General features: G+C 36.2%; 1 protein-coding gene across 1 annotated transcript in view; it reads right to left on the bottom strand.

Annotated features, from left to right (window-relative positions):
• LOC128986553 (E3 ubiquitin-protein ligase HECTD1-like) overlaps positions 1-16,609 on the bottom strand; it is a 132,121-nt gene that overhangs the window by 49,916 nt on the left and 65,596 nt on the right. The window contains exons 7-21 of the mRNA XM_054406982.1: positions 16,169-16,284; positions 15,838-15,896; positions 14,968-15,185; positions 14,541-14,657; positions 13,817-14,038; positions 12,853-13,015; positions 9,928-10,069; positions 8,121-8,240; positions 5,676-5,855; positions 5,253-5,478; positions 4,184-4,219; positions 3,236-3,411; positions 1,992-2,159; positions 1,438-1,560; positions 693-932 (exon numbers count right to left, since the gene is read on the bottom strand). Coding sequence (XP_054262957.1) covers positions 693-932; positions 1,438-1,560; positions 1,992-2,159; positions 3,236-3,411; positions 4,184-4,219; positions 5,253-5,478; positions 5,676-5,855; positions 8,121-8,240; positions 9,928-10,069; positions 12,853-13,015; positions 13,817-14,038; positions 14,541-14,657; positions 14,968-15,185; positions 15,838-15,896; positions 16,169-16,284 — 2,306 coding nt within the window. The remainder of the gene's footprint in view (positions 1-692; positions 933-1,437; positions 1,561-1,991; positions 2,160-3,235; positions 3,412-4,183; positions 4,220-5,252; positions 5,479-5,675; positions 5,856-8,120; positions 8,241-9,927; positions 10,070-12,852; positions 13,016-13,816; positions 14,039-14,540; positions 14,658-14,967; positions 15,186-15,837; positions 15,897-16,168; positions 16,285-16,609) is intronic.

Here is a 16,609-nt window from a genome sequence, read left to right as displayed (position 1 = left end):
GTTATGAGAATTTGAAAAATACTACAATAGTTTATTTAAACTGTAGATACTGTTAACCCTAAAAATGTTAATTAGATTCCAACACGCTTGTGTAGACATTTGTAGACATTGCTTTTTGTAAACATTTCCTGAACCCGAACATCATGCTTTTGCAATGAAACACCGAATTGACTCGGCAATATGACTAGTTTCCAACACTGAAAGATTCACTAACTTGGAATGGTACTTGAACCAAAGCACACTCCACTCCTGGGGATTTAAATGTGCAAACTTTATTGTATTTACGTTTAGCCTATCCGTGTCATTAACATTATTAAGGTTTCTTTTTTTAAGGAACGGTTCAAACTCTGGTCTTGTATCTAACATTGACCTTTTAGTTAGATGAAATCATTAATTGATAGCCTCACGAAAAATAGCATCGGGATCCACTGATGACATTGAGCTTGGAAATAAACCAGAGAACTTAAGATTTGAAAACGAGCACTATAACCACTCGGCTACTCAAACATTGCAGATTAACTGTACTTATTGTGGTTGTTGAGTTCAAGAATTTATTAGCTATTAGTTTCAGCTTATAATGCAAGACAATTAGTGCAATAGTTCCATGAATTTTCCAGACTTAAGAATATTAACATAAATACATTTATTTTCTTCTTGTGCCCCATGAGGCTTCTGAACGTGCTGCTACCCACCTTAAAGCAGTTCTTGAACACGGACACCCGTTGTTTCTGCAGCTTGTTTGTCTTGGTAGGCGTAGTCGCCTGGTCCCACGGGCTGGTGGACACAACAGACAGCAGCGCCTGTACTAGACCAGAGCTGTGTATCTCATAGGACGACACCAGCCCCTCCTCTTGCAGCAGACCTGTCAGCTCCTGCAGTGCATTCTGCAGGATCTCCCGCCAACCTGAACCGTTCTCTCGGTTGCTCATGTACTGAGAACAGGACCGACACAAGTTAAACACTTCTCAGCAAAAGGCACTTAGTCAGGATTGTGATTATTAGAATAAAGTGCTGCTGCAAGCTTTAAAGTCCAAGTAGGTCATAGTACAAAAGAACTCTTCATATCAAGCCAACACAGGACCGAGCCCCAGGCCAGAGGATGATTTGGCCGGATAAAATATCCTATTATACAAATAACGTTTTTGATCAAGATTGCTTTAGGCCAGGGGTTTTAAGGATTTTTGAATGGAAATTTTTAACAGCAGAGTTACCTTACTGACGATAATATATGAAAATGCACAAATAACACATAAAAACAGAATTTTTGAGCTACTAGCTCCTTCTTCAGAAGTAGAGTCTTTGTTCTTGTAGGGTGTTCTGTTTGTGGAAGGGGGAGAATAATATATGCTGTCCAGTCTTTGGTTGTGGTCAAACATTATAAGCATGCGTAATATACAAATGTAGTCAAAAGTAGTGTTTGTTGTGAAAGTTACTCACTTGTTTCTGGCATGCTCGTTCTATCTGGGCGACTATGGCTCCCAGTTTAGCGACAACTCCCCGAGGTTGAGCTTGAGCTGCTTTGAAGTACTTGTCGTAAATGTCTTGTGCCTGAACTTTCACCTGGAACATTCCATGTACAATTTGTTTAATGAGGTATAGGTTGAGGTTACTGAAAACTTAAATAGTCATAAACAATGTTCAGCAGTCTATTTGGGCAGGCAGTAAACCGTTTTGCATACTTGCTAGCTACTTGGATTGAATTACTTTGCATGTTGTACGGTTACAAAATAAAATCTACTTAAAGACAAACTTAAATTTTTAAATATTTAGATTAAAACTTGTTGCGGATAAGGTAGGCACAAATCTAGTTATTGTTTGCACATAGGATACATGTGCTGGACCGTTAATATTTTAACTATACTAAGGGGATCTTCCAGGCACAAACCCTGTAAAGGAATTTTATAAAAATGGAAACTTACCGGTTGACAGTTTTAAAAAATCAAGAGAAAAACTTGCTTGACCATTAATTTTAAGAACACTGTAAACTATACCTTTTGTTTCATTGCCTCAATCTTGGATCTGAGCCTCTTCCCCCGCTTGCCAGTCCACCCTGCAGCAAACTCAGGCCCAAGGGAAGTTTCTGCAGTGAAGGAATGTTTCGTACCTCGGTTAGACTCAAAGATAAAACCGGGCAAGTCCTCTCTGAGGATTGTAGCTTGCTGTAAAGAGAACATTTGCACCATCAATACTTCTGCTTGAGAGTTAACATAAATATTGATAATTTAAGGAAGTAGATATTGGTTGGTTATGTATCAAATAATGCATACAGTGTTGTATTTAATGATAAAAGGCTTTCATATCAACTTAACACAAAAATGTATATTTCCCTAAAACTTGTATTACCTGCAGATTAGGTTTATGTCTTTCAACTAGAAGAAATCCAATTGTATTCATTAGGTTTGTGACCTTTTACGAATGGTGGCCATAGAACTTTTGTACGAAAACAAATTTTCTGGATCTTTAAGTGTACCTTTAAACTAGGGGTCTACAGGTACCCATTATTTTTAGGTCGAGTCAAAATAACATTTGGCCTAAGAGATCAATTTGGGCCAAAAATGACTGTCAGGCTGAGCCCAAGCTATATTTCTATGATTGCACAAAACATTTGAGAAGATGCTTCATCAAAAGTTGACGATTTTGTCACTATTATGTATGATGTTCACACTTTTGTCATGATTGTGGGAGATGACATAAAATGTTCTGGAAATATCCATGGAAGATGCATTCGATTTTGCCATAACCGCAGACAATATTCAAGATTTGGCTCTAAAGATTTGCCTTAACCTGGGAAGGTGGGTATGATTGCATTGACCACGGAAGATGCTAAGAATTTTCTGTGACAGCAGACGATGTTCACAGTGTTTTGACAGTCGGGGTTTTCATGCACAAATACAGTTTCATGAGCATTTACTCCAGCAAATACAGTATGTTCCAGGATATTAAACCCTTTTAAATTAGTCATAGATTCATATTGCAACAAAAAGGCATGAACGTCATATTATCCCAGTGACTGTCTGTTGTGTCGCAAGTAGTTGGCCCAACGGATGTAATGGAGTTGACAACAACACAGATATGTTATACAGATAAAGATAAATTTCAGCAACAACCAAGTCTGGATTGTAAACATTACCCTCATATATTTCAATTCAGTTCCACATTAGAACAAGGCCCTCCTTAAAATCATGAACAAATCGTGATAAAAATTTCTTTTTACCATAAATGTCATAATACATACCTGTTGGCCATCAGAGTTGTGTATGATGAGTTCCCCTTCCTTGTGGCTGGACAAGGCCCAGTTTCCCACCACTATCCGCAACTGTCCCGGCTTAGACAGTATCGGCTGACTAGGAGAGTTGGGCTTCACTTGGGCCCTCGCACGTTGCAACTTGTCCAGGAACTCTCCGCGATTCTCTGCACACCGTACAAGTTTATATATACTGCACAGTATATGTGATGTAAAAATAAAAGGGAAGCTTGGGCAAGAATAGGTCTACTAATAGGTACTGGAATAGGTGCTTTATCGGTGCAAATATTATGTGAGAATTAGTGATGAAAAGATCCTAGCAGATATTATGGCAAAAATGTGGTTCTTTCAAGGGGTAAACCATTTTGTTAGGTGAATCATCAGTAATTTTTATGGACAGTGACCAATAATGGGCCTTCATCTATAATGAAGTGACGTTGAGCTATTTTTGGATTTGGTATGTTTTTAAATATACCTTAGTTTTTGAAGGGAACGGGAAGTGAACTTGGCTTGGAAATACATTAAGAAAATAGGAATTGATATATGTAGCTTAGGCTACTTACTTATTTTAGACAATTCTCTTCGAGAAAGTTTTCTCAGATTTAAAAACAATGAGAGTGATAAAAAACTTGAGATTGAGAAATATGCTTAGCTCACGTTCTCTCCAATTGAGGCAATCGTTACTGTTTCAATGAAATTGTTTACAGGATCAATTATCAAGTTTTCTTTTCTAAAACCATATTGATTTGACAAGAAAATGCCAAAAAGATAAAGGAAATCCGTAGTTTATTCCAATCTGGTTTTAATTGGTATATTGACTGAGTATTTTGTTGAACAGTTCTATTGTTATCAATAACCTAGGGTTATTTGTACATTTAAAAGATCTATCTATCAAGCATAACTATGTCAAAAGGAGGATGATGATTTAGCTGTACTTACCATCAGAAGCTAAGGTTTCTGAGTTCCTTGTTTTCCCTGCAATGGCCAAACACAAGCGTATTAGTAGATTAATAATCACACCATCTAGCATCAAGTGATGAGATGACATGAGAAATTAGATTGTATTAGTGTTTAACAATACATTATTGAACAAGTTTTAACATTTAACAACATAACCTTACCGTGAGACTAAAACTAGAGTTGAGGCATGAACAAGCACAATAAATACATACCATGGCATTGATTTATTACACTTATGAGAATGGACTTATTAGACAAAGTATTAATGTAAGAATTAATTGTTTTAAACTAATATCTATATACACTAATCAACAAACCTTGAAAGAGTCTACAATATTAATAGTCAAAACAGGGTCTATAGGTAAGCTTTTTCTAAGTGATAATTCTTTTAAATAAAACCCAACTCTATTCCCTTATTGTAATATTGTTTAAGCTGTTACAAAAATAAATACATTTTGCATTAAGACAATAAATTAGAAAAGTGGAAAATTTGAATACCGGTAGGCCTAGTTTATGATTTGCAAAAAAAAAAACAAAAAAACTTTTTATCCCAAAACTCCTTCAATCCCCTTTATGATGCCGAATACATTTAGAAAATTTGGGATATTGAACTATCTAAGTAAAATCGCTGAGTAGTAAAATAAAATACCATTTAACAGGTAAAAAAAAAGATTTTTTCCTGATAAATAGTAAAATTAAATCAAATTCATACCATTTTAGAGACATACTGAAACAAAAGTAGAACGTTTTTGTTTTTTATAGATTATATTACACATACTATCAGTGATATATGTGGTTTGGTACTGGTGTTCCACCATCTCAATTGATGAGGAGAGCTGAGTCTCACATAAAAACTCGAGAGTGATCAAGCACCAAGTAAAACAACTGAGTTCAAGCAAAGCTTTTACCATAGCAATAAACAATTTACGCTCTCGCCTCGATTGCAATCGATTTGGATAATCCAAGATTTGTATGATTGGAGTTCTACTGTAATCACTATAATATTACCACACAGACAGTGAAGATTACATAAAGAAATCCAACTCACCCGTAGAGTCAGTTCCACCTTCCGGACTGCCAGAGGAATACATGGTGGCCAACTTGCCGTCAAGGATGAAACGGAACCATCCGTTGCTGCCATTGGACAGCTCCAGCGCGGCAGCGTCCGACCAGACGTAGAGACAGTCTCGGCCACGGCACAGACACCAGTCTCTCCAGTGGTACGCCTTGCCTGGCAACATCTCCTTGGTATCCTCCATCAGCTCACACTGCTCCTGAACAACCACAACCAAGTAGATAAAGGAAATGTTGTTATTTGCATTTAAATATATTTAGCAATGTTTTAGGTATCGTTAAAAAAGCTAAGCTTTATTTACATTTTCATTCAAATAAAACTTTTAAAAACAAACCATGAAATAATTCCTCTTTGAAATCAATACTTATAACACTGTAAAATTGAAATCCAACATACCATGTCGTCTTTTTTGCAAATGGATTGTGTTTCATTTATGGACGACTCTTGCGGTCCTGCCAACTGAAGAACCTTGGAGAACACTCCTAACCTTGCAAAATGATCTAGGAAAATATCCTTGGCTTTGGTCATCAAGTCTTCGATGATTTGTAGAACCACAAGATGTCCGTCTTCGTCATCCTGATAAAAGAATAACAATGGTCAAAACTTGGATCTACCTATTAGCAAGTTCATCATGAATACAAAGACTGGAAAGTACTGTAACTTTAGCAGACAATACTGTAAATACTTGTTAAGTAGGCCGAATGAAACTCATTAATCCAAAAAGATTAAACCAGCAATCTAGACCCTAAATAATTAAAATTTCAATTTATTTAAGATATAAGGATAGAGTAATATGTAAAACATAAATAATTTTTAATAAAACAATAGGATATTTTACTTAGGTTTACAAATTAATGAAAATTGAAACAACACACAGCAAAAAACACAAGAAGCAACCCCCCTGAAGCACATTATTTCCTCTAATTTTAACCACTTAATGTTCAGTTTACTTTCTTTAACAACAAAAAAATCACCCCATTTATCAAACCTGTAATAAGTAACATCTTGTACAGTATTTGATTTGTCATGAATTTTTCAATAGAATTAATAAATCAATGTATATATGGGGGATGGGTATTTAAGATTTTTTTAAATTGTATGTTACATTTTCAAGGCACACGATTAAAAAATTATTAATTTTCTTAACACAGTTTATTCATCCAAAACCTTTAGTAAAAAAGATACACGACTAAGAGTAGCAAGTAAAAATCCACACTTAGTTCATACCTAACCTTTACAAAAACCAATCAATCATTTTGCTAACCACAATTATACAGTACAACTTTTAAGACTTTTCTTGCTGTTAGTCAGATTCTATTTTCCATTTCTACAATCGCAACAGCCAGACAATATTTTGGTGAATACAAGAACAAACCTAGACCTAGTGTTAATCCGTCAACAACACCCAAGAAAACTGACAAGACAAAAAACTGCACACCAGGGGGGAACCCACATGTGCCCAGAATCCAATGTTTGTGGAAACGAGAAGCAATATGGTGGCAGATCTATGAGTCACTGAGTCCGCGGACAAAACCTACGGCCTTACGGAACTTCAAACGAGTTACTTAGCCATGAAATGAGAGGCTTTAGATGGTTAACTACCACATGTATTAGGATAGTTAATGTGTGTAAACCCCAAAGTGGGTTCATGCTAGATAGTTTGAAAGAGATAAGAAATCTAGACTTGAGTTCATTAGATGGACTAACGTAAATTTATAACTCGTTTTATACCAAGCTAATATTTTTAACAAGTCCTTAGAAAAATCACAATTGGGTCCGGAAATTCTCTTTAGGATTGAATTAACAATTTAGGATTGAATTAACAATTTAGGATTGAATTAACAATCAACTAGAGTCAGATCATATAATTTTGTTGAGACTGTTTTTTAAAACAACTATATCAGACTAGAATTCATATTTTGCCCAAACTATTGCGTAGACCACAACTGGCAGTTTACATCCATTGTTAACTACCCTAATATGTGTGCGCTGCATGCAGTTCTTTGATTTGAGGTGAAATATGTATATGTAAAATAAAGAAAAGTTACTTGTAATACCACCAACATGTATAGGTATTACGTTATACTGCAACTGTTTTATCAACTTTAAACCATTGCAAATTATTTTTTTAACTTTTAGCATATTTAGTAAAAAAAATAAAGCCTTCTTTAACCTTTAAAAGGAATAAAACAAAACACAGCTAATTTTGGGAAAAATAGAGTTATTCTAAAAATCATTCAAAAAGGCTCTCCACCACATTTATTTAATTTATTGGTAAAAAAAATTATTTTATCTAAAACAAATCTGTATGATTTTAATTTGTTTAACTATATCAAGGATTTTGAGGTGGATAGGTTACAAGCAGGCTCAACTTACTGACTAAAATAGATAAAAATTTACAAATAAACACATGGAATGATCAGAGTAGACCTAGTAGTATTTGTTGTGGAACAAGTTAGTAGATTCAAAAATTCGTTGAGTTCATTTGTACATTTTTATCTGTTTTTGTCACCTAGTTAGTTAAGTCTGTCTGTAGTTAAACCTGAACACCACAAAATACTTTAAAATCCTGGCCTAAATCCATCTTTACCAGAATTGTCATAAATCAAATTTTATTTTAACTGTTATTTAGCTTTTTTAAATATTTTACAAGTGGATTATTATCATTAAGCATCTTAGGTGGGATAAAAAAAGTAATGATGACGTAAATGCTAAATTCTACTTTTAATGGTTTGTTACAACAATAAACCTTTTTTAACAAAACACATATTTTAAAAGCCTCTCAATTTCAAACAGTCAAATCCGCCCCAGGAGTATGGACATATGTAGTTCCCCAGTTACCGTTGTTTTATCGATAATAAACTTGGTGTGTGGGTCCCAACGGAGCACCAGACGGCCCCAGCACGGCCTGGGGTCGACCGCTGCCACGTTCACTACGCTACACGGCCAACTGTAAGTGATCTGCAACCACATGCTTGTTGTACCCTCGCCTATCCATTGCTATTGCCCACTATCTGGCATAGTTTTAGTATTGATACATGATTCTTTAACTGAAGTTCAACTGAAGTTGAAATGATATGTTCAACAAAAAAGCCTGGTTTTCCTAGTTGCCAAATACGACTGCGTTTATTCGGCATAGGGTCAGGTATAGGTGTTATTCATCTGTCAAATTCAGCAGGGGCTGTATGCCTTGGTTGGAGGAGCAGTAAGTCCCACACTATGTAGGACATAAAGGTTTACATCAGTTCCTGGAAGAGGAAAATAGACATGCTCCTTAACTATTTTTGTTACCTAATGCAGTGAATTGATACAGTTATTTTTTTAACAGTTATTGAATTTAATTTGTTTAGTTCAGTTAGTCCTACATTAAGTTCTGAACGATGGGTTTCAAAAATGCAAATTAAAACCAAGACTATCAAATTAGTTAAATTCAAACGTATTCTCTTGCTAATTAGCATTTTTTTGTCTTGGGATAAAAGATTTGAGTAGAACGTCACAAATCTATGTTTTGAGAAGGTCTTAAAGTTGACAAACTGGAACAGTAGACTACTAAAACTTGACACATAAAACTATTCCGCAATTGAATATCACAGGTCAAGGAAAGTGTAATGTCTTTGCCTTAAAATGCTGCTGCTAGAAAACATACACAACATTGATTCCACAGCCGTATTTGGCAGGCAAATTCGACAACTAGGAAAACGTTAAGTTTTTTTTTTTAGATTGCAGGCTTTTACCAGAATGGGAGAGAATCCATTATCTACTCAAGAAAGAAAAACTTTACAAACTACACAACAGTTAGAACATTCACAGTCACTTAAGAGAGATGTCTTGGGACCTGAAGACATCTCTCTTTTCAACTCAAACCAACTCTGGTTGAAAATACTGCTTTCAGTGACAGTGAAACGTTCCATTTTGTTTTATATTGTGTAAAGTTTAGTGTTCCTTGTGCCATAGATAAGCCTGTTAAAATAAAAACCCTTAAAACATGGCCTTTGTCTTCTAAGTTAAACTCTCAACCTGAAATGTAACTTAGTAGGCCTACTTCAACTTTACTTTCAAAACCTAACTTGAGATACAAAGCCTTTAATATCTCTTAGCGAATCAATTAAACACAAGTTCATACTGAGTGATGTGTTGATTCAACCAATTGATAGCTGCAAGTAAAAACGTCTTTTTCCTTAATTTAACCAAAAATACACTTGAGCAATCAAACTTACCAAGATTGAAGAGATCCAAAATAAAACATGATAAGAGTTGTTATAATTACTACTCTAACATTTCGGTCTCAATACTGAGGGCTATCTTCGGAGCAACTTGACTTCACTTAAAACTTCATAGTGCAGGAGTCAAGTCGCCCTGAAGATGGCATCTTGATTGACGACGAAAGGTCGGGTACTAATCATAAAAAAAAAAAAAAACAATGGAAATACTGTTGGTCAAGTAATTTCGAGCGAGAATTTCAGTATTCGGCTCAACTCAAATTTTTAAGGAACATGAATGTTTAAAAAAGTTGTCCAAAAACAATATTGAATTGAGTATTTAAATTACTATACTCTGCTCAGCGAGCACCTTAAATCCATATTGTATATTATAAATACATTGATATTAAACCCAATTTTTAAACTTTTGGAAGAGATATTGGACTTACCTCATTGTCCAGAACGGTGGCTATCACCTCCACCAGCATCGTGCCGAGGTTGTATGTGGATGACTCAGGACTACATGCCTCGACCAACAGCGACGGCTGGATATAGTGGACCATCTTCTTGATCAGGCTTAAACTCGCTTTCCTAAAATGGAATACGAGTGAGTATTAGTTTTCAAGATTTTCAGTAGTGATGGTCAAAACGACTAATTTTCTATCTCAAAATCGAAACAAAAACATTAAAAATCGGAATCTTAAAACATAAATACAAATTATTTTTACATACTTGCTTGTAGTTAAAAATACAAGTAATAATTAAATGTTTATTAAGCAAACAAAACTGAAAGATAATGGATTCCAAACACTGTAATAGTAAAATGAATATGTGACACTTCAATCTTATTTAAATGTTTCAAAAGTTTATTGAGAATCTAACAATGTGAATGGCAATTTATCTGAACTCGTAAGGGAAGAATATTGATCAAGTTTAAATTGTTTTCTTGTAAGAACATTTTGTTAATATTTTAAAGTAGAAAGCAAAGGATGTGAACAATGTTCGTGATTTTGCCAGGAGACTTTCATATTTTCTGTTGCAAACAATAATGACGGCACCAAAAAATGCCAGCAATTTCAGTTTTGAACCGTCTCAAAGCTTTAGCGGTTATGAGATAGTACAGTAGAGTCTCTATAATCCGGCCGTTCATTAGACCGGCACGTCCAGTAATCCGGCACTGTGTTTTCGCCGAATATTCAGTAAATTTTCATGTCTAGACTTGAAAACGCGAGTGTCCATATTTCACAACAGCAGTACACTGACGACTGACGTCTGCTACGGGTAGTTGCGTACAGTGCGTGGCGTGTGAGTTGAGTGAAGGCAGTGTTGTGAGTACAGTGTATATACTATACAATCTACAAGTGTAGTGCGATGTTGGGAAAACGTAAGCATGTAACGCTGACTTTAGATAAAAAGTATATGATTTTAAAACGTTTGGAAAAGGGTGAAAAGTTGGCTCATCTGTCTAAGGAATACAATATCGGCCGTGCAACTATACACGACATAAAGAAGAAGGAGCAGATCGAATCATTCTTTAAGAGGAGTAGTGAATCATCTTCGAAGGTAAGAAAGACATTAAAAGTAGGCGAATTTCCGCAAGTAGAAGACGCACTTTATAATTGGTTCATGCAAGAAAGGAGCCGACACACGCCAATTTCAGGTGATATTATAATGGAAAAGGCGAAACTGTTCTATAACAAAATCATGAAAAAGGACGACTTCCGTGCAAGTGTTGGGTGGCTGGATAAATTCAAACGACGCTTTGGAATTCGACTGCTAACTATGACTGGTGAAAGGCTTTCGTGTGATGTAGCGGCTGCAGAACCTTTTATTGAAAAATTTAAAGAAATCGTGGATGAAATGGACTTAGGCCCAGATCAGATCTACAATGCTGACGAGAGTGGTCTGTTTTGGCGTCTTTTGCCGAAACAAACATTCGTTCATAGAGAGGAAGCTAGTGCCCCTGGTCGCAAGTTGGCCAAAGATAGAGTAACTTTTATGCCGTGTTGTAATGCTAGTGGCACACATAAATTAGAATTGCTTGTTATTGGGAAAGCCAAAAAGCCAAGGGCTTTCAAAAACACACAGTTGCCAGTTACATACACAAACTCGACAAAAGGATGGATGACAAAAACTCTTTTTTTGGAATGGTTCCATCAAACGTTTGTACCATCAGTAAAAAAGTTTTTGAAAGCACAAAAACTGCCTCAAAAGGCCATTTTGTTGCTCGATAATTGTCCTGGACATCCAGATGAGGATGAGTTAAAAAGTAGGGATGGAAAAATCACTGCTTTATTTTTGCCCCCAAATGTAACTCCGATACTCCAGCCCATGGACCAAAATGTGATCCAAACTATAAAAACGAATTACAAAAAAACCCTTTTGTACAGTGTTTTGTCAAAAGAGGGGAGTGTTGTTACAGCTCTGAAGGAACCCAACCTGAAAGATGTTGTTTTTAATCTTGCAAGTGCATGGGAAAAACTTGCAACAAAAACAATTGTTTGTTCATGGGCGAAGTTGTGGCCTTCTCTTGATTTATTAGAGGATTACAGAAGACAATCAAATCCTCAAACGACAGTGACAACAGATGCTGAGCTAAATGACTTGAGAGAAGCAATAGCCGAACAGTTAGTAGACGATCCAGAAGATCTGACATCAGCCGATGTTACCGCCTGGTTAGACGGAGCAGACGACGAGCAGTGTCAAATCATGACAGACGATGAGATCATCGAAGATGTTCTAGACGGCTGTGACGTGGAGGAGGGGGACGAGGAGGGCGGAGTGGGCGGAGCCAGTACGTCGACGTCGACAGCTGCAGCTGCACACACAGTCAACACGGATTCGGCGCTCTGTGCCTACGCAACTGCAATAACTTGGGCGGAAGAAAACGGTGCTTCGGCTTCCGATATTATGACACTAAAGAGGCTCCAGGAAAATGTTTTAAAACTTTCTTTTAATGCAAAGAAGCAGAAAAATATTACAAACTATTTTGCTGTAGTTTAAGTAGGTCTTACATGTAAAGTGTACAGTAGGCCTAAAGTTCTGTAATTTTCATTTTGTACACGTACAGTATTTAATGATTATCTTTGTTCATCGTCTGATATTGTACTGTACGGTTGTTTGCTGTTTCATATCACTGTTTATTTTTCACAATAATACATTAAACAACATTTCATTAGGCCTATACTGTACAGAAATTCAAATGATTGTTATCATAGTTTTCGTAAGCAATAAAATGTTGTTTATTGTAAAACCACTTCAATTTCTGATGCATTTCCACTAATCCGGCATTTTCTATAATCCGGCCATACTAATCCCCATATAGGGCCGGATTAACGAGATCCTACTGTATCTTCAGTAGTAATGTATCTTACCTGACACTAGCGAGCATTGTGCATTGGAAGGTGTTACAAAATACTGGTAACAGTCTTCGTAGGTACAGAGGAGACATTTCCGGGTCTCCCTTTGGTTCAGTGCTTTCTTCCGCTTCTACAGTGTCCTGCTTCTTGTCTTTGTCTACTGGCAGCATCCATTCACCTGCAGATAAGATTGATGTGGTTATATAAACACCATTGACATCTATCATACCAATGTCTTGAAGCAAGTTCCAATCTTCCTTTTGTTAAAATATATAATAGTAGAAGCTATCTTTTAGTTGAGTGGAGAAAATTCTTCAATTTTTAAAACAGAAGCGGATATAAAATAATTGCTACATTATTTCTTTAGCCTTTTAGGTTTTTTTCTATATTCCCACAAGTTCAAAAGATAAAACAAAGCTTAGCTGAGCTTAAAGTTCACCTGGACCAAAAGAACGTACTTTTATATGAGCTTCAGTCAAACAGATAAGTTGGAGGCCCGGATTGGAAGATGAGTGAGGATACAATTTAAATTTTTTTTTTCCAATGTGTCTTATTTTAGGCTATATTTTAGGAATAAGCTTAAAAAAAAAATTAAAGTCAACTATTTCGCCAACTAATATTGTATTTGCTAGCTAGTTTAATTTCAAATTATTATGCTTTTATCCTATAAAACAATTTCTTACTATTTTAACACCTGCTTTTTAATTTCTTTTTTTTCTATGCCAGTAGCGTACAAGAGGTTAACGTGAGAATAAAGTTTTTATAGTTAAAGAAGTCTTCTGACAACAAATGACTAGTTTGCGTTAGTCGAGACTGTGTTACCAGTGAATTGATTTTGTTTCTAACACTGAAAAGTACACATCAGTTTATACAACCATGACTGTGTAGTGAAATTTTGTTGATGCCACTCTAGGTAAATATACATTTCATCATTGTCTTGATCTAAAAAGTCTCCAGTCTCTTACAAGTTCAGACTCACCAGGGGATTGCAAGATGGCGGCTACCTCTCGATGCCCTTCGTCCACCCTCTCTCTGGCTTTGTCGAGAGGAGTCTTGCCGTCTTCGTCTCGGAGGTCAGGGTTGGCCCCGTGGCGCAACAACACCTTGGCTATGGCTGGGCGGCCGAAACACGCGGCGTAGTGCAGCGACGACGACCGCTGGCCTGAGTATGCGACAGTTAGATGGTTTCCATTGTGTTTGACTGAGTAAGAGGATAATAATGAGGAGTCTGGAAATGAAAGGGATAATGTGGACCCATCAAGGAGTGGAAAAGGATTGTACAGATATAAATATACAAGAGAAATCTGCCTATACTAAAATCATGGCTATCAGAATCATATTATTCAATTTAATCTCAGAAGTCCTAAGAGAATTTATTTCCTCCACTATAAAGGGTGAAAATAGAAAAAGTCTTTTATAAGACAAATGAAAATGTATAGGTACAGGAGACTGTAGGTTTCATTGCCAAACTCAGTGAACCCTATACTTACTCAATTGTGGGAAACTTTAGGGTATAAAAACCTGTTTTAAATCTAAATATATAATGGGTCTTGTGGTCTAAAACCAATAATCAATTACTTCTCTACCATCTTCTTGGTTAAAAACCATCTACAATGAAAATTTACACTGTGTCTGGTGTAAGAGTGGACTAAGATTTTTTCTAATACAGAGGAGATACAGAAGTTGCCAAATTGTCTCCTTACCTTTGTTGACATCAGCGCCTCGCTCACAGAGGAACTCCACCATCTCCTGGGTGCCGAAAGCTGAAGCCCAGTTGAGCAGAGTTTGACCCACATCATCCATGAAATTAACTTCAATTCCTGTAAACAAGTTTAATTAGCTAACTTCTAACACATTCTATAAGGTTGATTGAAGAATACTTTAATTTACAGGTTAAAGGGCTTAAATCATATTGGTTATATTTTAAGGAAACCCACAAGATGTCGATGAATTAGCATCACTGAGCTATGATGAAAACTTAATTCAGCAACAAATTCCAATAAACTGCCCAAAGTATTTACAGTACAAGCTCTAATATCCACTGTGGGCTGGACCAATAAGGTTTTGTTGTTGCATGAAATGGTTAAATATTCAGGATAATAAAATTCAAGAGAGAAATTGTAAACTAACCTGTGTCAATAGCCTCGATGAGTGCGTCGGTGTCTTTGCTGCGGATACAGTCGATGAGCTGACGATGAGTCTTCTCCCCTGCAGAGTCCATCCTACGCAGTCTGGGCAGCAACTGACCACTAGCTCCCCCTCCACTGGCTCCTCGAGACAGGGCTTTGCGGCCCTCAAACAGCAACACCAGCAGCAGGTCTACCAACCTCATAGTGTCTAACACACACCTAATAAAACATAGGGAAATAGTTCAGTATTTTGACTGATAAGCCAGCTAAGACCATTTTGAGACTGACTGCCTTCCAAATCACATTAAATATTCTTATTTTTCTACATTGCATTGCCCATGTAACTTTAAATGTAAAGGTTTATTACTATCTTTGGATCACTTCGTAGACCAGACCAGTAGATCTATTATGTTGTATCAGGTCAAATTTCAATGGGTGGTAATATTTTCATGGTCAAAACAAATCCGTTGATTTGGTTCACACAACGAACGCTTGACGTCGTGTGGAGGGGATAACTGTAGCTCTCAACCTTAACACCAAGGCGATCCCACCTTAACACCAAGGCGATCCCACCTTAACACCAAGGCGATCCCAACACCAGGTGCGATGCAACAAACTGTGAATTTCCATAAGCAAGTATACAAACCTTTTTCAATATTAATTGGTAATTAAGATATTGCTTCATAACACCATTATTTGGTAAATCAAATTAATTGCAAAGCCACAAAAATAACACATGTAAAATATATTTTCATGAAAGTACAACTTCTATCTTTCTACAGGCTGTAGATTGATTTATATTTTAATATAAAATTAGTATGATAGTAAATCATTATTTCTAATCAAGTTTTGACCAATGCCATATTCTTACCTTTCATCTCCTTTTAAGGCCTTCTCAATAGCATCAGGCAACTCTGACCTGAGCAAATCCTGTAAAATATAAGCAGATTTACTTTAACTCGACTTGACTACTTGCAATGAACTAAACTGTACTTTAACCAACACTTCTTTACAAACAACAAACCTAATTATGTATTCAGAAAATAATTTTATAATAATTTAAGGTTTAAAGAACTATATTAACATGAAATGTCAAAAATTGTTCAGTATAGGTTTCTTTAATGTTGAAGGGATGAAACAGAACTTTCTTGACCCGGCGAGCGGGATTGTTATTTTGATTGTGTGGTGATTTGCCTACTCACATGTGTTATGCTGGGGGATCCACGACACAGTGTTGACAACAGACTGATGATGGTGGACACTGATGCTGGAGACTTAGTCTCCGTCGTGTTGGTACTTGTGTTGGCTCCAGGAGTACCTGTAACATTACACCATTAACAACCCTGGAAATGTACAATATTAAGAAAAGTCCATGTGGTCGTAGTGTTTGCTTTGGGAAAACAAGTATTTTCTAATATAATATATTCCCTAAGTATATTTGCTAAACCCTCCTATCAATTTGTCTTGGTAAAAGATTTCCTGTGTTCGTCAGAAATTAGTAATTTATAGTACTCTATTAGAGGCTTAACGGAACGTTAATTTTGGTTAAAAAATTTGTGACAACTTTAACATAGCGGTGGGGATGGAATGTCTCGTTCCATTAATAGTTAACGCTACGACCTACAAGAACTTTGTTCCTAACC

The sequence above is a fragment of the Macrosteles quadrilineatus genome, unplaced genomic scaffold (assembly GCF_028750875.1).
Source record: "Macrosteles quadrilineatus isolate MER2022 unplaced genomic scaffold, UCM_ALF_1.0 Scaffold_2__2_contigs__length_208266976, whole genome shotgun sequence".
Taxonomy (NCBI): domain Eukaryota; kingdom Metazoa; phylum Arthropoda; class Insecta; order Hemiptera; family Cicadellidae; genus Macrosteles; species Macrosteles quadrilineatus.
The sequence above is the reverse complement of the archived record's forward strand: the minus strand, read 5'-3'. Positions and strand labels throughout refer to the sequence as shown.